General features: G+C 44.7%; 1 protein-coding gene and 1 pseudogene across 2 annotated transcripts; both read left to right on the top strand.

Moving 5' to 3' along the window:
- The first annotated feature begins 3 nt into the window (after positions 1 to 3).
- On the top strand, positions 4 to 10211 carry LOC111847219 (E3 ubiquitin/ISG15 ligase TRIM25-like). 2 transcript variants are annotated; one of them, XM_023818206.2, is made up of 6 exons: positions 4 to 1132; positions 3092 to 3187; positions 3720 to 3953; positions 6379 to 6538; positions 7842 to 7901; positions 8258 to 10211. In XM_023818206.2, exons 1-6 carry the CDS (start codon positions 542 to 544, stop codon positions 8767 to 8769), a joined length of 1653 nt encoding a protein of 550 aa, XP_023673974.2. In that variant the 5' UTR covers positions 4 to 541; the 3' UTR covers positions 8770 to 10211. The 2 variants fall into 2 exon arrangements, with proteins under 2 accessions (XP_023673974.2, XP_023673975.2); XM_023818207.2 differs by having other exon boundaries at positions 4 to 997.
- Positions 10212 to 13214: 3003 nt separating this feature from the next.
- On the top strand, positions 13215 to 15600 carry LOC111847249 (stonustoxin subunit beta-like; annotated as a pseudogene).
- Positions 15601 to 17788: the final 2188 nt, after the last annotated feature.

Raw genomic sequence — 17788 nt, forward strand, 5'->3', positions numbered from 1 at the left:
ATATACAGCACTAAGCCCCGCCCAGAACACAGGGGAACCAATAGGGCGAGCCGATCAATATTCCCCACTTGGCTACATATGGATTACCAGATCAGTACCTGCAAAACCTTGCTCTGTCTATACCTGATAATTCCACCTGCATGTTACACCTGCTACTACATGACAGCTTCAAACCCATCAGCTTTTTGCAGTAAATCTGCTTAATCTGGAGCCAAAAAACAAATTACAAGCATCTAAACAAACACAGACATTTATTCTCAAAATAACTGCTCTCCTGCCTTTTTGCATTTTACCTAATTCTTATCTACAACAACATATTGTAGGATTATACCTTATTTGTGGAATAAAACGTTGTAACAGTTATATGACAAATAAAAATTGAGTTGGTTAGCTACAAAATTTCTAAGAAGTACTACTTCAGTCTGGCCTCAGTCCAAAACCACACCTACTGCAGCCTGAGAAGCAGGAAGTTCCTCCCACTCTCACACACAGACGACTGTGAGAGAAAACGAAACTGAATCCTATCAGTGTTCGTGGTAAAATGGCAGAAGCCAGTGTCACAGTGAATCAGAATCAGTTCAGCTGTCTAATCTGTCTGAACCTACTGAAGGATCCAGTGACTATCAACTGTGGACACAGTTACTGTATGAGCTGCATTAAGAGCTGCTGGGATCAGGAGGATCACGCTGGAGTTTACAGCTGCCCCCAGTGCAGACAGATCTTCATACCCAGACCTATTCTGGGCAGAAACACCATCCTGGCTGAAGTGGTGGAGAAACTGAAGAAGACTGTAATACAAGCAGCTACTCCTGCTGACCATTATGCTGGACTTGGAGATGTGGAGTGTGATTTCTGTAATGGGAGAAAACGCAAATCTGTCAAGTCCTGCCTGGTGTGTCTGGCCTCTTACTGTGAAACTCACCTCCAGCCTCACTATGAGTCTCCAGCTTTTAAGAAGCACAAACTGACTGATGCCACTGGACGTCTGCAGGACAAGGTCTGTTCCCAGCATGACAAACCCCTGGAGGTCTACTGCCGTACCGACCAGCAGTGTATCTGTGATCTCTGTATGATGTATGAACACAGAGGCCATGATACAGTCTCAGCTGCTGCAGGAAGGGCAGAGAAACAGGTCAGGCCAGAAATGTTATATATTTTATATTTATATTATATAAATATATATATTATGAATTTTGCATGAAATAAATATCAAGCCTGGTTTGGTAAAGCAAAAAAAAAAATTTACACAAAATGTGTGTTACTGAAAATTTCCTGTAACCAATTTATGAGAAATTTTAGCTTGTTCCACTTTCATCAGTACCTGTGTTCTCAATGGTGAAAAACCATGTCAGGATTTCTTATAAAATTTCTACTAAAAAAATGAAACAGCGAATCATATGGCTGCAGGTAAATACATACAGCAAGCTATCATGTCCTGTCCGCTTTGCCCCTCCTGTTTCCTCCCTGGTGTGGCCACTCCCAGGGTGGGTTTGCCTTAACTCTTGTTACTGCCCCCTCAATAATTGCCCCAGCTGTCTCCTGTTTTCCGCTTCTCTCCTTTGTATTCAAGCGCCGTGTCGTAGTATAGTCCTTGTTTCTGTTTCTCATGTTTCTCTTTGTTTTCCTGCCTTTCAAATAAATGCCCCATGAAGAGGTTTTGCACTGCACACTGCATTCTTGGTCGTGCTTCTCCCCACCAACGTGACACAAGCAAACAGGGTCAAGAGGTTCACTTACACTTTCCCACTGCCATCGAGAACCAAACTGTACTGCGAACACACAGTTGTCCATTGTAAATTATCCGAGCCATACATATATTGAAAGTGTGACGAAACTGAGCTGGTTGCGTAGTTGAAATGCAGGGACGAACAAGTGTTCTGCATCAATATGCATGTATTATCTGAAGGAAAAAAGGGCAGATTCTACATGTTATTCATTATTAGTCATATCACACATTGCAATGTATTGATGCAGTCTCTATAACTCGGAACTTGAAAATTTCCAACCATCTACTTAAAAAAAGTACTGTAGAACAGCTGAATGGAATGAATTGATAATGCAAATTTATGCAGGCTAATGCTCATTTCACTAGTGTTTGATGCTAGCAAAAGACGGCAATTCTCACAGACGTGCTAGCAGAAATTAGCACATACTGTAGTAAAGGCATGTAAACAGTAAGAAAGCATCTCTTTGGTTTTACATTACTGTCACTCTCCAAAGCCGGCAATGCCTTTACTGAGCCGACCCTTCAGCAGTAGAAAATCGAAGTGAGTTGTAACCAGTCTCTCTTCACAGTACGGCTCAGTTCCTGTATACCAGTGGAAAAGCACCATTATGTTAAGTCCCGATTGTGCTGCTCCTCTTGTGCCACGCCCCCCTTGTACCATGCCCCCTTGTGCCACACCCCTTGTGCCATGCTCCCCTTGTGCCACACCCCCTTGTGCCACGCCCCCTCATTAACCATGTGTGAAGCCCCTGTGTTACCAGCTTTGTCTAGTCTTGTTAATTGAGTCTGTGTATCTAAGTGCTCCCAAGTTAGTCTTACCCCTGTCCAGTCATTGACATCAGTCTTGCGTGTTCTGTGTTTTTTGGTTATATCCTCTGAATAAATCCCCATTTACCCGACCTCACGGCTTCTGTGCTGCTTCTCCGATACACACTGTCACACCATTACTGTTTGGTTGAGCGTTTGCATGGCTAAGAGGCTTTAAAATGTAAGTGTTGAGCCAAATGTTCTGGTTCTACAGATGTGTAGGAGAAAACGCCTTATTAGTGAGAGAGGTCACAGGAGAATGACCAGACTTGTTAAAGCTAACAGGAAGGTCACAAGTGCAAAAATAACAGCTCAGTACAGCAGTGGTGAGTCAAAGGGTCTTTGTCCAGGTTATCCTTCCTACAGTCAGTAAATCATTTAAGAAAATCCATCCATCCATCCATCTGCTAACTGCTTATCCCGGTCAGGGTCATGGGGACCTGGATCCTTTCCCAGGCAGCATGGGGCACAAGGCTGGGGTCCATCCTGGACAGGATGATTAAATGTATTCTCTGTTACTAGAAGAAATTTGTTTTGTCATCTTTTTCCTATGAGTAGAAAGAAATGGGTGAAACACAGAGGAAATTTCAGCAGAAAATTCAGATGCAAGAGAAGGAGCTGCAGGAGCTGAGAAAGGCTGTGGCCTCAATCACAGTGAGTATGAACCTGAGGAGAAGATAACAGCTGGTCTATAATTATTTTGAATCTTCTCTCAGATTCAACAGATTTACAGACTTCTGGGAATTAATCATATTAAGGTCACTGTGAGTTACTCTGATCCAAAAGTTTGGTGGGACAAAGCTGGCAGATACCAGGGTTTAAACTAGCCTAGGGTTACAGCAGTAATAGCTTATTTAGAAAAGTACCATGTAAGGCCCATTTGAGAAAAGGCAACTTTCCACAGCCCAATGTTATTCAGATAAACACCAAGAAGTCACATATTAAACTGAGACCCAATGGTGACAACCAACCTGCCCCATACAGCCACCAGTCTCTGCCAAATCCCTGCAGCTGACAGTGTATGAGCTTAATGAGGGATCATTTCCAATCAGTGCTGGCTGGGTTTCAGTACCTGAGGCATCCAGCATCGTGACGCTCCAAACCCCAGCCCTGTGCTATTTTTATACCTCCTGTCAAAATGGGCCAATTCTAATTTACTTTCCTCTGCTCCCTGTGTCACAAACAGAGCTCAGCACAGTCGGCAGTGGAGGACAGTGAGAGGATCTTCACTGAGATGATCCGCTCCATTGAGAGAAGACGTTCTATGATGATACAGCTGATCAGAGCTCAGGAGAAGGCTGCAGTGAGTCCGGCTGAACGCCACATGGAGATACTAGAGCAGGAGATCAATGAACTGAAGAGGAGACACTCTGAGCTGGAGCAGCTTTCACACACAGAGGATCACATCCATTTCCTCCAGGTAACAGAACATCTACTTTCACAATAGGAAAAAACGATTATGGAAATGGATGTATGTTTTCATATGTTTTCATTAGAGATGGCTGCCACGATTAGTCGACATAATCGATGACTTCGAGGTTGAAAATAAGTCGACATCAATAATTTAAATCGACGCATCATTATTTTTAGTTGAACGAAACTACTATTATGATTTCCAAAATGCTTCCTTATAACAAAGGTTTTCCTTTAATTTCACTACACAATGATTAGTTCAAATTATCACGAAAAGGGTGGTTTTATACTGTGCAAAGTTCGATGGCATACTACAGGACCACTGGCTCTATGCACAAGCGCCTGATGAGAAAACAAACGGGCGCTATTCTGGACGGCCAGAATAACAAAAACCACCATAAGTGTTATCTATTCGTGTTTATTATATTACCATTAGTATGGATGGTTTTAAAATATTTTTCGTAGCTGCTAAATATGCTAATTATTAAAAGCATAAAGTCATAAAGCGACCTGCTATCTTACAATCGCCACTGAATAAGTGTCAGACAAATAGCAGATCCATATTACTGGCATCTTTTTACCTTGTTTATCCACCATATCTCCTATTTTAAAAGATGCTGTGGTTGCTGAGCTGTCCCTTTCTTGACTTCGGTTCTTATGCCAGTGTTTTTCAACCTTGGGGTCGTGACCCCACGTGGGGTTGCCTGGAATTAAAATGGGGTTCCCTGAAAGGTCTAGTAATTGATAAAAAAAAATACTGATAAAAAAATATTTTTTCAACTAATTATTATTCTTTTAAAAATTATGATTAAAACACCACATACAATCTTAAACAACTGTATTCTTTCATAAATATCTGTATTCATGTTCATAAATATCAATAAATAATTAAATGTAAATGAGCTCAAATAAAATGATGGCGATCACCATCAGCCTTGTGAAGACAAGCTCACCTAAGTGCTCATGTGATCAGGGAAAATAAAATGTGTCTTTGTGCACCAATCTGGCCACTCTGTATTTGCAACACGGTATAACAAACACGATTAAAAACTAATTCTAGAAAGAAAAAAAAATGTCTATGGGATCACCAGAGCAGTTGACATTTGTGATGTGAAAATGGGGTCACAGGCCAAAAAAGATTGGGAACCACTGGCTTATGGCTTCCATAATTTACCAAAACAGTCTCATGTGACGTGCTCCGCTAACTGAATTGAATAAGCATAAGGATACGCCTAATTTATACAGATTACTAAATTTAGGGCGCATCTCATTAATATTTTAGACATACTACTAATTTGCTTTGTTGTGGGCAAAAACGATGTCCGTATCGTCGCCGTCCATTATCTAAAACTCTACAGTAACATTCAGTTTGTTGTTGTCAGAATAAAATAAACTTAAATAAAACGATCTATTTGATCTTCTGGAGGAAAATTTATCGTTTAGATGAATCAATAGATTAATGCGTAGAAAAATTGTCGTTAGTGGCAGCCCTACTTCAGACTAGCATTCTTTCTAAAGTTCGGCTAATTACTGTTTGCCATTGTATATTTTATACTAGAGCCTTATGGGCACTTTTTGACTAGAAATGGGCTGGCATGAGCAGGGAAATCTGCAAACTGTGTTACTGTCCAGCCCTGCAGGACCAGAAGCAGGGGGGACCCTGTTTGACAGGCTGCTTGTGAGCGATCCTCACCGGCCCAAAATGGGATATTCAGCCAGATTTTACCATCCTGTACTCTTTGTGTTCTCTGTCTGTTTAATAAATTTCTGGACGGCAGCTGCACTTGTGTCTGAGTGTGTGTGTATGTGTCTCGTTAGGTACCCAGTCAGATGGGGTGACTGAATATGCCGTTGATGGCTGTCACTATTATGCTATTAACAAACACAAAATACACAAAACTTCATATTTCAATTCGGCATGAACCAAAGCTATGAGCTATAAGCATAGCAAAATACCATGTCTTTGGCTAGCAGCAATTTAAACTGATGGAAATATAAACTAACATTTCAGATCTGGGATATTTACGTAATAGTGTGGTACCAAAAACAAGAAATATATGATTGGAGTGAACACTTGACAAAATGACAAGCAAAGAGGAATCATTAACACCAGGTATACCTAGTGTACAGTGATATTTTATGATTTATTATTTACTATTATATTTAGTATTTAGTTGCACAATTTGCACTTTAAGAAATATTTCTGTTCGTTTTTGTAAAAGTTGTTACTGAACAAAACAAAGAAGCATTCTGGCCATGGATTTCCTCCTGTAGCACAGTAGCATAGCTTCTGTCTGAGCAACATGGTCATTATATATGATCTTTATCTCTAATTTCAACTAGTCTTTCATTTGTCAGATGTTAATGGTCATGTTAATCTGATTCCAGTACACATTTGTTTTGATGTAGCCACCTAATTTCTGTGTTTGTAGAGGTGCCAGGGTCTTCATATCACCCCTGAAGCTGGATTTGGACCCAGAATCTCTGTCTATCCACGCTGCTCTTTTGGGAATGTGAGGAAGGTGGTTTCTGAGCTGAAGGATCAACTGGAGAATGTTTGCAAAAAGAAAATGACAGAGATCCATCACACAGGTTAATAAATAAATACATTTTCCTGTCTGTTCATGTTAACACAGACCATGCAGAGAGAGCATGCAGTATGGTCAGCTGTCTGGGTTAGCGTCCATCCGACTCTGCCCTTCGTATCTCTTCCTGATTTGGCCAGTAGGTGTCGCTGGCCATCCCATCTTGTTGTTGCTTATCTGGTACCCTTGTATGATTCCCCTACTCCCCAGACTGCCGCATAGCTTGATGGGTATGTGTATGTGGCTCAGATGCTGGTAACCTATTAGTCATGGGTTTCCAGCTTCATCTGCTCATCTGCTTATTGTGAACTAGTGGTTTTCTGTTCCCCTGTGTTTTCTCCCTTTGAAAGATTGCCACAGGATCCATTTATTTTTGTGGTTTTACCCCAATGTATTCAGTTTTATCAATAAACCCCCTTTGTCTCAGAGACGTCAGGGGATAATCAGTGTTTTTCCCGCCTGCACCATGCCACACCACCATGACAGTCAGCCTCACGTTTGTGTGACCAAGTCAGTTTCTGTTTTCAATTAGACTATATGTTTATGAAAACCAGAGAGCTCAAAATTCTACAGGCTGCAACCCTGTCTTCTGTTATAGAAGAAACCATTATAGAACCCAGAAGTCTGTATTATGGGTGTCAGACCCAGGAAGCACAGAAGCAAGGAGACACAATATGTGGAGAAGGGGAGTTTATTCAGGGAACTAGGCAAACAGAGCTTGTATCTTTGAGCAGGCAGGCCGGTCAGGGTCACAGATCCAGGGAGGTTGAAAGCTGAGGAAGTCGGTCCTGAGAGATGGGTTGACAACAACAGGCAGGTCCGAGGGAGGCAGGAATGGAAAGGGACTGGAACTGGTGAGGCTCAGGCAGACGGGAAGGAGGACAGGACAGAGCAGTGATGCTCAGCATGGCGCATGGGCAACAGTAACTCACACTGAGTGCAGGAGTAGGTGTGTCATTAAGCTTGTTGGTATGGGTGCTGCCTCTGACAAGTTGCCTGGCTTGGCCTTGCAGGATAACGCAAGGTGTGACCAAGTCAGTTTCTGTTTTTAATAAGACTATCTTTGTGAAAAACAGTGAGCTTTAAATTTTACAGGCTGCAAAACCAAGATCACATGAATCATGTTTCTTCTACATTACATAAACCAAAAATCTGCACTGTGTAACTTAAAATGATTTGCAGCTTGTTGAAATTCCTGTTATTGTCCTTCATAATGATAATCTACTGCTGGTGTCTCCTCAGTGAGTGAAGTCCATCTCCCACAAGTAAATTCCTTTTACTCACATCCCTGTTTCTCTGTCTCCTCCTAGTTACCAAAGACACCATCCTACCGGTATTAGTTCCCAGGAACAGAGCAGAATTCTTACAATGTGAGTCTGTTCACACACACGCTTCTCTCTCCCTGTATGAGGTGGAGTGTGTTTTATTGTCTTTCATTTTCTTCTGCTAGTGGAGCTTCTCTTTCTCTCTCCCGCTGCCTCCTGGTCTTTCACATTTACATGAGCTGTTTGCAAAGTTGTTTAATAATATTTTACTTATTGGGCACTGATATATTAAATTAATCTAAAACCTATTTTCCAAAAACACTACAAATGCTCTTAAGATGAAAATCTATGTAAAATTAACAAAATACAGAAATTGACTATACATTTCAATTGCACATTCCTGTTTAATGTAAGGAGTGTATGAGACCAAAACATCACCTTCTGATCTTCTCCTCCATCAGATTCCTGTCAGCTCACTCTGGACCCCAACACAGCAAACAGACACCTCCATCTGTCTGAGGGGAACAGAGTGGTGACATGGAAGGAAGAGACACAGTCATATCCTGGTCACCAGCAGAGGTTTGACCCACGCCTCTATGTGCTGTGTACAGAGGGTCTGACTGGGCGCTGCTACTGGGAGGTTGAGTGGAGTGGGACTGGGGCCGGTATAGCCGTCACATATAAAGGAATCAGCAGGAAAGGAGAGAGTGATGACAGCTGGCTTGGATTCAATGACAAGTCCTGGTGTTTGTACTGCTACCCCTCCAATTACTCGTTCCGGTACAATAAAGAGAAAACTGTGATATTTGGCTCCCCCTCCCCCAGGATAGGAGTGTACCTGGATCACAGGGCAGGAAATCTGTCCTTCTACAGCATCTCTGACACAGTGACCCTCCTGCACAGGGTCCAGGCCACGTTCACTGAGCCCCTCTATCCTGGGTTTTATGTCAACAGTACAGTCAAACTGTGTTGATTAGGTTAACAGGCAGTTAGATGTATCCCAGCACAATTAGCTAAATGACTACTATGAAACATAGTATGAAATTTGACTACTGGCTGTGACCTGTTTGCTGCCAGCTCTGTGAAATACTGAATGGACCTTCATATCATGACAGTGAACCTTATATCTGCACTGTTGGCAGATATCTTAATGTGATAGAGAAAAGTATATTAGTTATCGATCAAATCTTCTGATGAAGAAATATGGAGATTCAAGGACGTGCATTATTATATTTAACTGAAGTACAAAAATAATGCCAATTGCCCAATTTTTGCTCAGCTAGTTGCATCTATTTTCTCCACACTTCCACAAAACTGCCAAGGTAGAGGCAGTGCTTGTGGTCAACCACAGCAAGCTATCAATGTAAGCACCTCCCCAGGAGTTAATTTTCAAAGGAGAAGTACCTAGTCTAGAGTAGGTCCTAAAAAAGGGAAGGGTTCCAGTCGGGCTGAGTTCCTGTAGTAACAAAAGTTTGCTGTACTGGAAAAAGGTTCTGGTTCCAGAAAAATGTTCCTACGATGTGAAAGTGCCAAAGGTGAACTTACTGGAGCCAAACCCCTCTCAGATCCAGGTCTCCTCCCAGGAAACCTTCACCGTTCTGGAACTCAGACTCAGACTCAGACTCAGACTCAGACTCAGACTCAGACTCAGACTCAGACTGGGACCACAGCTGAGAGGACTGATCCAATGGGACAGACACAACAAAACGATTAACAGGGCTGGAGCACACAAGTAACCACATGGGAACAGGTTCAGTGACTGAACCAGGGCTGCAAGAAACACTGGGCTTAATTACAAAGAGGTGATTGGTCCATTGGTTGCAGGTGTGCTGCTAGAAACTCATTAGAATAGTTAGAGGGGCATGGTGGAACTGCTCAATGGCGCCCTCTGCTGGCTGGTGGCCTGACAATCTTTTGTGGAAAATGGGGAAATAATGAACATGAAAGTCAATATACAAAAATTATACAGGTGCCTTATATTATCCATATCAGTTATTCATAGGTGGAAATAAAATATTTTAGGCAGTCAAATTTTACGTAAAATTTTAAGATTTTTGCATGTAGATATGAGTTCCATTAAATAATAACAATGAGTTTATTCAGCAAATTGCTCAAAACAATTCCTTGTATCAAATGCAATTGTTTTGTAAAGGAATGAATATTTTTACATGGTGATTTATTTTTTTGAGAGATTAAAACCAGTAGAAATTCATTCATGCTTTTGCCAAGTACAGTTACCTATATGAACAGCTAAATTATTATTTTAGTGGGGATAATTCTGAAGTCTTAAAGTTATTTATGTATTGTATCCACTTTGAATGTGTAAAAGCAACAAATGAATAAAATATATTATAATAGTGTGAAGCGTATAGTTTTGGCCTGCTACTTACAGTAAAGTGCTTTACAGCAAATGCATTATATGTCTCGTGGCTTTTATTTTGATACACTGTTATCAGTTATCAGACAATCCTATTGCCTGATAACTGGAGAGGCAAATTAGGGGATCAGGGGCAGGTGGGGGGTGGTGGAATTATTATGAATGCCTTTATAAATCACAGAGTGTGGTCTCACAGTCCGAAATGGAATATTTTTTTGATAAAATACCATTACCTACTGTGTCAGATGAAGACAGGGAAAGCCTCAATGGTCCCATCTCTTTAGGTCAGGTTTTAGCAGCCCTTCGATCTACGCCCTCTAACAAGTCACCTGGTCCGGATGGGTACCCGGCTGAGTTTTATAAGGCATTCTGGCCTGAACTTCATCCAATCCTCACGCCTGTACTCCAAGACTTACTATGTTCTGGCTCAGTACCTGATATATGGAATAGTGCCTCAGTCTGCCTGCTCCTCAAGAAGGGAAAGGACCCCAAAAATTGCTCCTCTTACCGACTTATTAGTTTAATCAACACTGATTGCAAAATTATGACCAAGGTTCTTGCTCATCAGTTAGAGGTTGTCCTGCCTAAAATAACACAGGTTAACAGTTCATTTTCATCAGAGGTAAGTTTATGTTGGTTTTGTAGTATTTTACATGCTGATTTCAAATCTGTCTTTAGTTTTTCTCCAGCACGTCAAGTTTTTCTGATGAACCTATATGTAGTATGATATTATGTACATGCAGTCTGCCTAAGTGTATTACAAGAGTTGTCTGTGTTTTTTATCTTATACATGTAGACAGCATCACCATTCTCTAGGTGACTAGATATTGATTTATGTTTTATTGACACTTGTCTAGTTGCGATTTGAGTATAATTAATTTGACCTAGTGCGCATGCGCATGTGTTATACAACTTAGTTTGGCGGGAAACATAGGTAGTTGTGCCTCAGGTTTCGTTTTGCTGATGTAAGCTTCTCGACAAATTTTTTTATTATTTCTCGAATTGTTGCAAAAGAAATACTAAGTCTAACTCTCAAGTTTGAATTCTGGGTCATCGACCTGGAAATCGAAGGCGGAGGTGACAGACAGCATCAACTGTGTTGGCTTTCAGTTGTTATTATGCCTAGAAATTGTATTAATCATCCAGACAGTTTCTGTTATGTGTGGTTCATTCACAACGAAAGCACAATGTCGCCCAATCACTGCAGATCTTAAGAAGATATATAAATTATACTTTGGCTGTCCACCTGGAGACCAGGATAAATCTTGGACTCCACATGTCATCTGTACCAGTTGTTCAAATGGTCTGCGTGACTGGCTCAAATGGCGAAAGGCAGCGATGCCACTTGGAATTCCAATGCTGTGGAGGGAACTGCGAGACCATCTCAACGACTGCTACTTTTGCCGCACGAGTACAACAGTGGCGGAGCTACAATTTTTTACATGGGGGGGCCAGGGGGTGGCCACTGCTATTTCAGGGGGTCCACACACACACACACTGTACTCATAAAGTTGAAATAATAAATTAAGGAATTGAAAAGTTTTATTTTCAAAGACAATGCTGAGTTCATTCACAAAAACATTAGCATAAAGAAAAAACAACCAAACAAAAAATACTGATGCAGCTGGAAGGGGCTCGATGACATCTTCTGTCAGCTCTGGCTCACTGTCTCGCTCAGAGCCAGAGGTCTCTGTGTCATCCCTTGATACATCTATTTACAACACAATCCATTAGTTCTCATAGAATAGTGAAAATACTTTACAAACATAAAGCATTTCAATTAAACTATTGTTAAGCCGAAATGGTGTAAAACAAAAAAGCAGTTACTATTAACGGTAACAACTTATAATAATGTTCAGTTATACCACACATATAAGCCTTTAGTGAAACATTAACTAATCATTTACCTCAGTAAGACACTCAGAAGCCTGTAGTTACTGATGAACAAATCATTTACAAATTCTCAATAAGACATTTATAAGCATATAGTTAAGGGCTAACTAATCATTTGCAAAACCTTAGTAAACATTTATAAATGATTAAAGCAGGAAATGATCATAAATCATTCCTAAATGATTACTAAGCCTGTAGCTAATGATGAACCAATCATTTACACATTTTTAAATCATTTAGTAATAATTAAGCATTAATGATTTGGAAACCATTTTCCATGAATATCATATCTATAACAATCTATAAACACATTCATAACACATTATTGCCATGTTTATTGTGTATTATGAATGCTTTATGAAGGTCTCATCTATAATACACTATAATCCATCTGTCGATCTTCTGCTCTCTTTTTCCCTCACTCGTGAACAAGACCCCGAGACCCTTGAACTCCTCTGCTTGAGGCAGTAACTTACCTCCCACCAGTAGAGGGCAATCCACTCTCCTCCGGTCGAGAACCATAGCCTTAGACTTGGAGGTGCTGATCCTCATCCCAGCCGCCCCACATGCAGCTGCAAACCGCCTCAGTGCCTGCTGCAGGTCACAGCCTGATGACGCCAACATATTGAAGTCACTGTGGGTTACTCTGGGTCAGAGGTCTGGTGGGACAAAGGTGCCAGATAACAGGGTTTAACTAACCTGGGGTGACAGGGGTTAACATATTGATTTGGAAAAATACCATTTAAGGCCCATTTGAGAAAATACAACTCTTCACAACCCAGCATAATGCAAATAAACACTAAAAAGTCACATATTAAACTGAGACCCAGTGGTGACAACCAACCTGCCCCATACAGCCACCAGTCTCTGCCAAATCCCTGCAGCTGACAGTGTATGAGCCTAATGAGGGATCATTTCCAATCAGTGCTGGCTGGGTTTCAGTACCTGAGGCATCCAGCATGGTGACGCTCCAAACCCCAGCCCTGTGCTGTTTTTATACCTCCTGTCAGCTCACATCACTATTGTACAATGAGGCTCTCTGGAGTCTCAAAAGGGGCCAATTGTAATTTACCCTCCTCTGCTCCCTGTGTCACCAACAGAGATCAGCACAGTCAGCAGTGGAGGACAGTGAGAGGACCTTCACTGAGATGATCCGCTCCATTGAGAGAAGAAGCTCTGAGGTGACAAAGCTGATCATAGATCAGGTGAAGGCTGCAGTGAGTCAGGCTGAAGGGCACATGGAGATACTAGAGAAGGATATCGATGAACTGAAGAGGAGACACTCTGAGCTGGAGCAGCTTTCACACACAGAGGATCACATCCATTTACTGCAGGTAACAGAACAGCTACTTTGGCAATAAGAAAACCAGAGTATTCAAATGGATGCATGTTCTCATTTGTATTTCAACTAGTCTGTCATTTGTCAGATGTTAAAGGTCCTGTTAATTTGAATCGAAGTCACATTTGTTTTGATGAAGCTGATTAATCAGACTGTGTGCCTGTAGAAGTGCCAGGGTCTTCCTGTCACCCCTCAAGCTGAATTTGGACACAAAATCTCAGTCTATCCATGCTGCTCTTTGGAGAATGTGAGGAAGGAGGTTTCTAAACTGAAGGATCAACTGGAGAATGTTTGCGAAAAGAGATCCGTCACACAGGTTAATGAATGAATACATTTTCCTGTCTGTTCATGTTAACACAGACCATTCAGAGAGAGTATGCAGTACAGTCGGTGTCACTTTTGTGTGACCAAGTCAGTTTCTGTTTTCAAGACTAAATCGTTCAGTAAACTAGTGAACTCCAAATTTTACAAGCTGCAAAACCAAGATCACATGAATCATGTGTTATCTATATTATATAACTCAAAAATCAAAAGCAGTTTGTTAAAATGCCTGTTATTGTCCCTCATAATGATAATAATCTACTGCTGGTGTCTCCACAGTGAGTGAAGTCCATCTCCCACAAGTAAATTCCTTTTACTCACATCCCTGTTTCTCTCTGTCTCCTTCTAGTTACGAAAGACACCATCCTATCAGTATTAGTGCTCAGGACCAGAGCAGAATTCTTACAATGTGAGTCTGTTCACACACACGCTTCTCTATCCCTGTATGAGGTGGAGTGTGTTTTATTGTGTTTCGTTTTCTTCTGCTAGTGGAGCTTCTCTTTCTCTCTCCCGCTGCCTCCTGGTCTTTCACATTTACATGAGCTGTTTATGTCAGGAGCCTTTGAATCTGTTTGCAATGTGGCTGCTGATGTTTAATATTATTTTGCTTATCATGTTATTCTCTGTGACATCCCTGCTGTGAATATGACCTTATAAACATGAACGGCTAAACATTCATTTGTTTATATATTTTTATCTAAATACTTTTGAAAGTGTTAAAACATACCAAAAATTGCACACTCTTGTTTAATATAAGGAGTGAATGAGACCAAAACATTATCTTCCGATCTTCTCTTCTATCAGATTCCTGTCAGCTCACTCTGGACCCCAACACAATAAACAATAACCTCCATCTGTCTGAGGGGAACAGAGTGGTGACATGGAAGAGAGAGACAGAGTCATATCCTGATCACCGGGAGAGGTTTGACTCCCCCAGTGTGCTGTGTAGAGAGAGTCTGACTGGGTGCTGCTACTGGGAGGTTGACTGGAGCGGGACTATGGTCGGTATCGCGGTCGCATACAAAGGAATCAGCAGGAAAGGATGGGATGATGACAGCTGGCTTGGACGCAATGACAAGTCCTGGCGTTTGTGCTGCTCAACCTCCAGTCACTCATTCTGGCACAATAATGTGAAAACTGCAGTATCTGCCCCCCCCCCCCCCCAGTATAGGAGTGTACCTGGATCACAGGGCAGGAACTCTGTACTTCTACAGCGTTTCTGATACAGTGACCCTCCTGCACATGATCCAGACCACATTCACTGAGCCCCTCTATCCTGGGTTTGTTCTTTGGAGCAGTACAGCTAAACTGTGCTGACTATGTTAACAGGTTGTTAAAAGTATCCCAAAAAAATAAAGTAATTAATACTAGATAACATGACAACTGGCAGTGAAATGTTTGTGGCCAGCTCTGTGAAATATAGAATGGGCCTTCATTTTAATCCAGTGAAGCATCAACAGGCCCGAGGAGAGGGGACTGCAGCCGGTACATCGCTCTGGGGCCAATGAACCTCAAGGGGGCCGATGAACCCGAACGCGTCCCATAATTTTTATTATACAGTGATCCCCAGCTATACTGCAGTTCAGCTATTGCGCCCCCACTGTATCATACGTACATATGTAATTTTCTATCGCGGAAATCTGCGGTTTTATAGTGATCGTTTATTTATGGGTCTTTGACAACTTAAAATAAGCATTTTCTATGCTAAACTATTGATAACAACAATGTATTACTGTAATAATACCTGTACTGTATATAAATAAAAATGGAGTTAAATGGCTTATTCATAACAAAGCATACGGTTTTTAGCAGATACTACTTGTGATACACAAAAACTTTAGAACAATATTATTATTTATAATAACTAGCATATACGTAACATTTAAGCAAAACACTAGTAAATCATAAAACATACTGCTGCTGTCACGTTTGGCGAAGGAGGCGAGCAGGGAAGCAGGAGCGCAAGCCAGGACTTCAGGTAAACGGGGTTTAACCCCCCCCCCCAAAGGCGCGCACACCGGGCGCGCCCGAGAGGAGGCGACGGACGGGACGAGGGAACAGGACCTGAAAGACAAAAGCAAGACATCAACGGGGAACCGGAAACAAGACAGAGACACAGAACAGGAACAAGGAGGAAAAGAAAGACAGGACCTGACAAAGGACGGGGAACACGGACAGACAGACCAGGAAGGGAGACACGGGGGGAACACCCACAGGCGACACGAAGGGGCCAGGAGTGAACGAAGGAGACACAGAGGGCCGAGGAGCAGAGACAGGAGGCAGAAAGGGAAAGGGAGGAGGAACAAGGGGAGCCCGAAGGAACCCAGGCGGGCGACGGGCAGCGGCCGGAGGGGCCGCAGACGAGAGGGAGGAGGGAGCAGGAGGGGATCACCCAGGGGCCAGGGGAACGGGACGAGGGAGTGACAGTGGGGACACGGAGGGAGCATAAGGGAACACCAGTGCAGGCAGGCAGGAGGGGGAAGCCGTGGCAGGCGGAGGCGCAGCCGGAGCCGGCGAAGGCGCCGTCCAACGCTCAGCCAGAGCAGGGGGGCCCGGAGGCGGCCGACACGGACCCGGAGGCGGGACCGAGGACCGGCACCGAGGATCCAAGGGGGGACCCGCCGGAGACCGCCGACCCCGAGCCGAAGGACCCGCAGGCAGCCACCGAGCCACAGCCAGGGGCCGAACGGGCGAGCCAGGGGGCAGGGCGGGCGGGACCCGGGCCCGACGCCTATGTCCCCGTCCCTTACGGGACACCGAAAGGCGGGGTCCTGGGGGCCGTCGGCCTTGCCGGGGTAAAGGCGAGGAAGTCAGGAAGGAGGACAGAGCCGGGCGGACAAGTGTCAGGGCCTCTAAGGAGGCAACAGGCGGGGCAGCCGGAGCCGCGGGCGTGGCCGCAGGCGGGGCAGCCAGAGCCGCGGGCAAGGCCGCAGGCGGGGCAGCCAGAGCCGCGGGCAGGACAGGAGAGGCGGCCTCAGGCAGGGCCGCGGGCAGGACTGGAGAGGCGGCCTCAGGCAGGGCCGCGGGCAGGACGGGAGAGACGGGCTGTTCAGGTGCCGGCAGGACAGGCAAGACAGGCAGTTCAGGTGCCGGCAGGACAGGCGAGACAGGCAGTTCAGGTGCCGGCAGGACAGGCGAGACAGGCAGTTCAGGTGCCGGCAGGACAGGCGAGACAGGCAGTTCAGGTGCCGGCAGGACAGGCGAGACAGGCAGTTCAGGTGGGAGCGCCTCGGCGGGTGCCTCTGGCGTGCGACCAGCAGGGGCCGCCTTGGCAGGCACCGCCCTCACGCGGCCAGCAGGGGGCGCCTCGGGGTGCACCTTAGGCGTGCGGCCAGCAGGGGGCACCTTAGGCGTGCGGCCAGCAGGGGGCGCCTCGGCGGGCACCTTAGGCGTGCGGCCAGCAGGGGGCGCCACGGGCAGAGCGGCGGCATCAGCAGCAGGCGGTGCCGCGGGCAGAGCGGCGGCATCAGCTGCAGGCAGCGCTGCCGCGGGCAGAGCGGCGGCATCAGCTGCAGGCAGCGCAGCCGCGGGCAGATCGGCGGCAGCTGCAGGCAGCGCAGCCACGGGCAGATCGGCAGAGGCAGTAGGCGGCGTGGCCGGCAGGTCCGGATCGGACAGGTCCGGAGCAGACAGGACAGGTGGGTCGGGCGGTGCCGCGGGCAGAGAGGCGGCAGCTGCAGCAGGCGGTGCCACGGGCAAAGCGGCAGAAGCTGCAGCAGGCGGTGCCGCAGGCAGAGCGGCGGCAGCTGCAGCAGGCAGGACAGGCAGGTCCGGAGTGGGTACCCTGATGGGCGCTAGCCGAGCCAGTACTGCCCCTTTAAGGGCTTTAGGGACCCGGGGACTTGCGTCTCTTACGGCGCTGATCCCTCTTCCGGGACAGCGGTCTGGCCAGTCATCCCCAGCCTCTAAAGGAGGCAGGTTCTCCTCGTCATGGGGCTCACCGGTAACACAGGCATCCTCCAAGGCGGGGAGAAGGGAGCACGCTCCCAAGAAGAGCGTCGTCGGGTGGGCTTTCTTCCCTTTTCCACGGCGTCTCTTTTTGGCGTGGGGGAGAGCGGAGCC

Source organism: Paramormyrops kingsleyae, chromosome 4 (genome assembly GCF_048594095.1).
Source record: "Paramormyrops kingsleyae isolate MSU_618 chromosome 4, PKINGS_0.4, whole genome shotgun sequence".
In the NCBI taxonomy this organism is placed as follows: Eukaryota; Metazoa; Chordata; class Actinopteri; order Osteoglossiformes; family Mormyridae; genus Paramormyrops; species Paramormyrops kingsleyae.

Coding starts and splice junctions, on each gene's coding strand:
- LOC111847219 (XM_023818206.2), top strand. CDS start 542: ATGGCAGAAGCCAGTGTCACAGTGAATCAGAATCAGTTCAGCTGTCTA. Junction 1,133..3,091: donor CAGGAAGGGCAGAGAAACAG/GTCAGGCCAGAA, acceptor TCCTATGAGTAG/AAAGAAATGGGTGAAACACA. Junction 6,539..7,841: donor GACAGAGATCCATCACACAG/GTTAATAAATAA, acceptor GTCTCCTCCTAG/TTACCAAAGACACCATCCTA.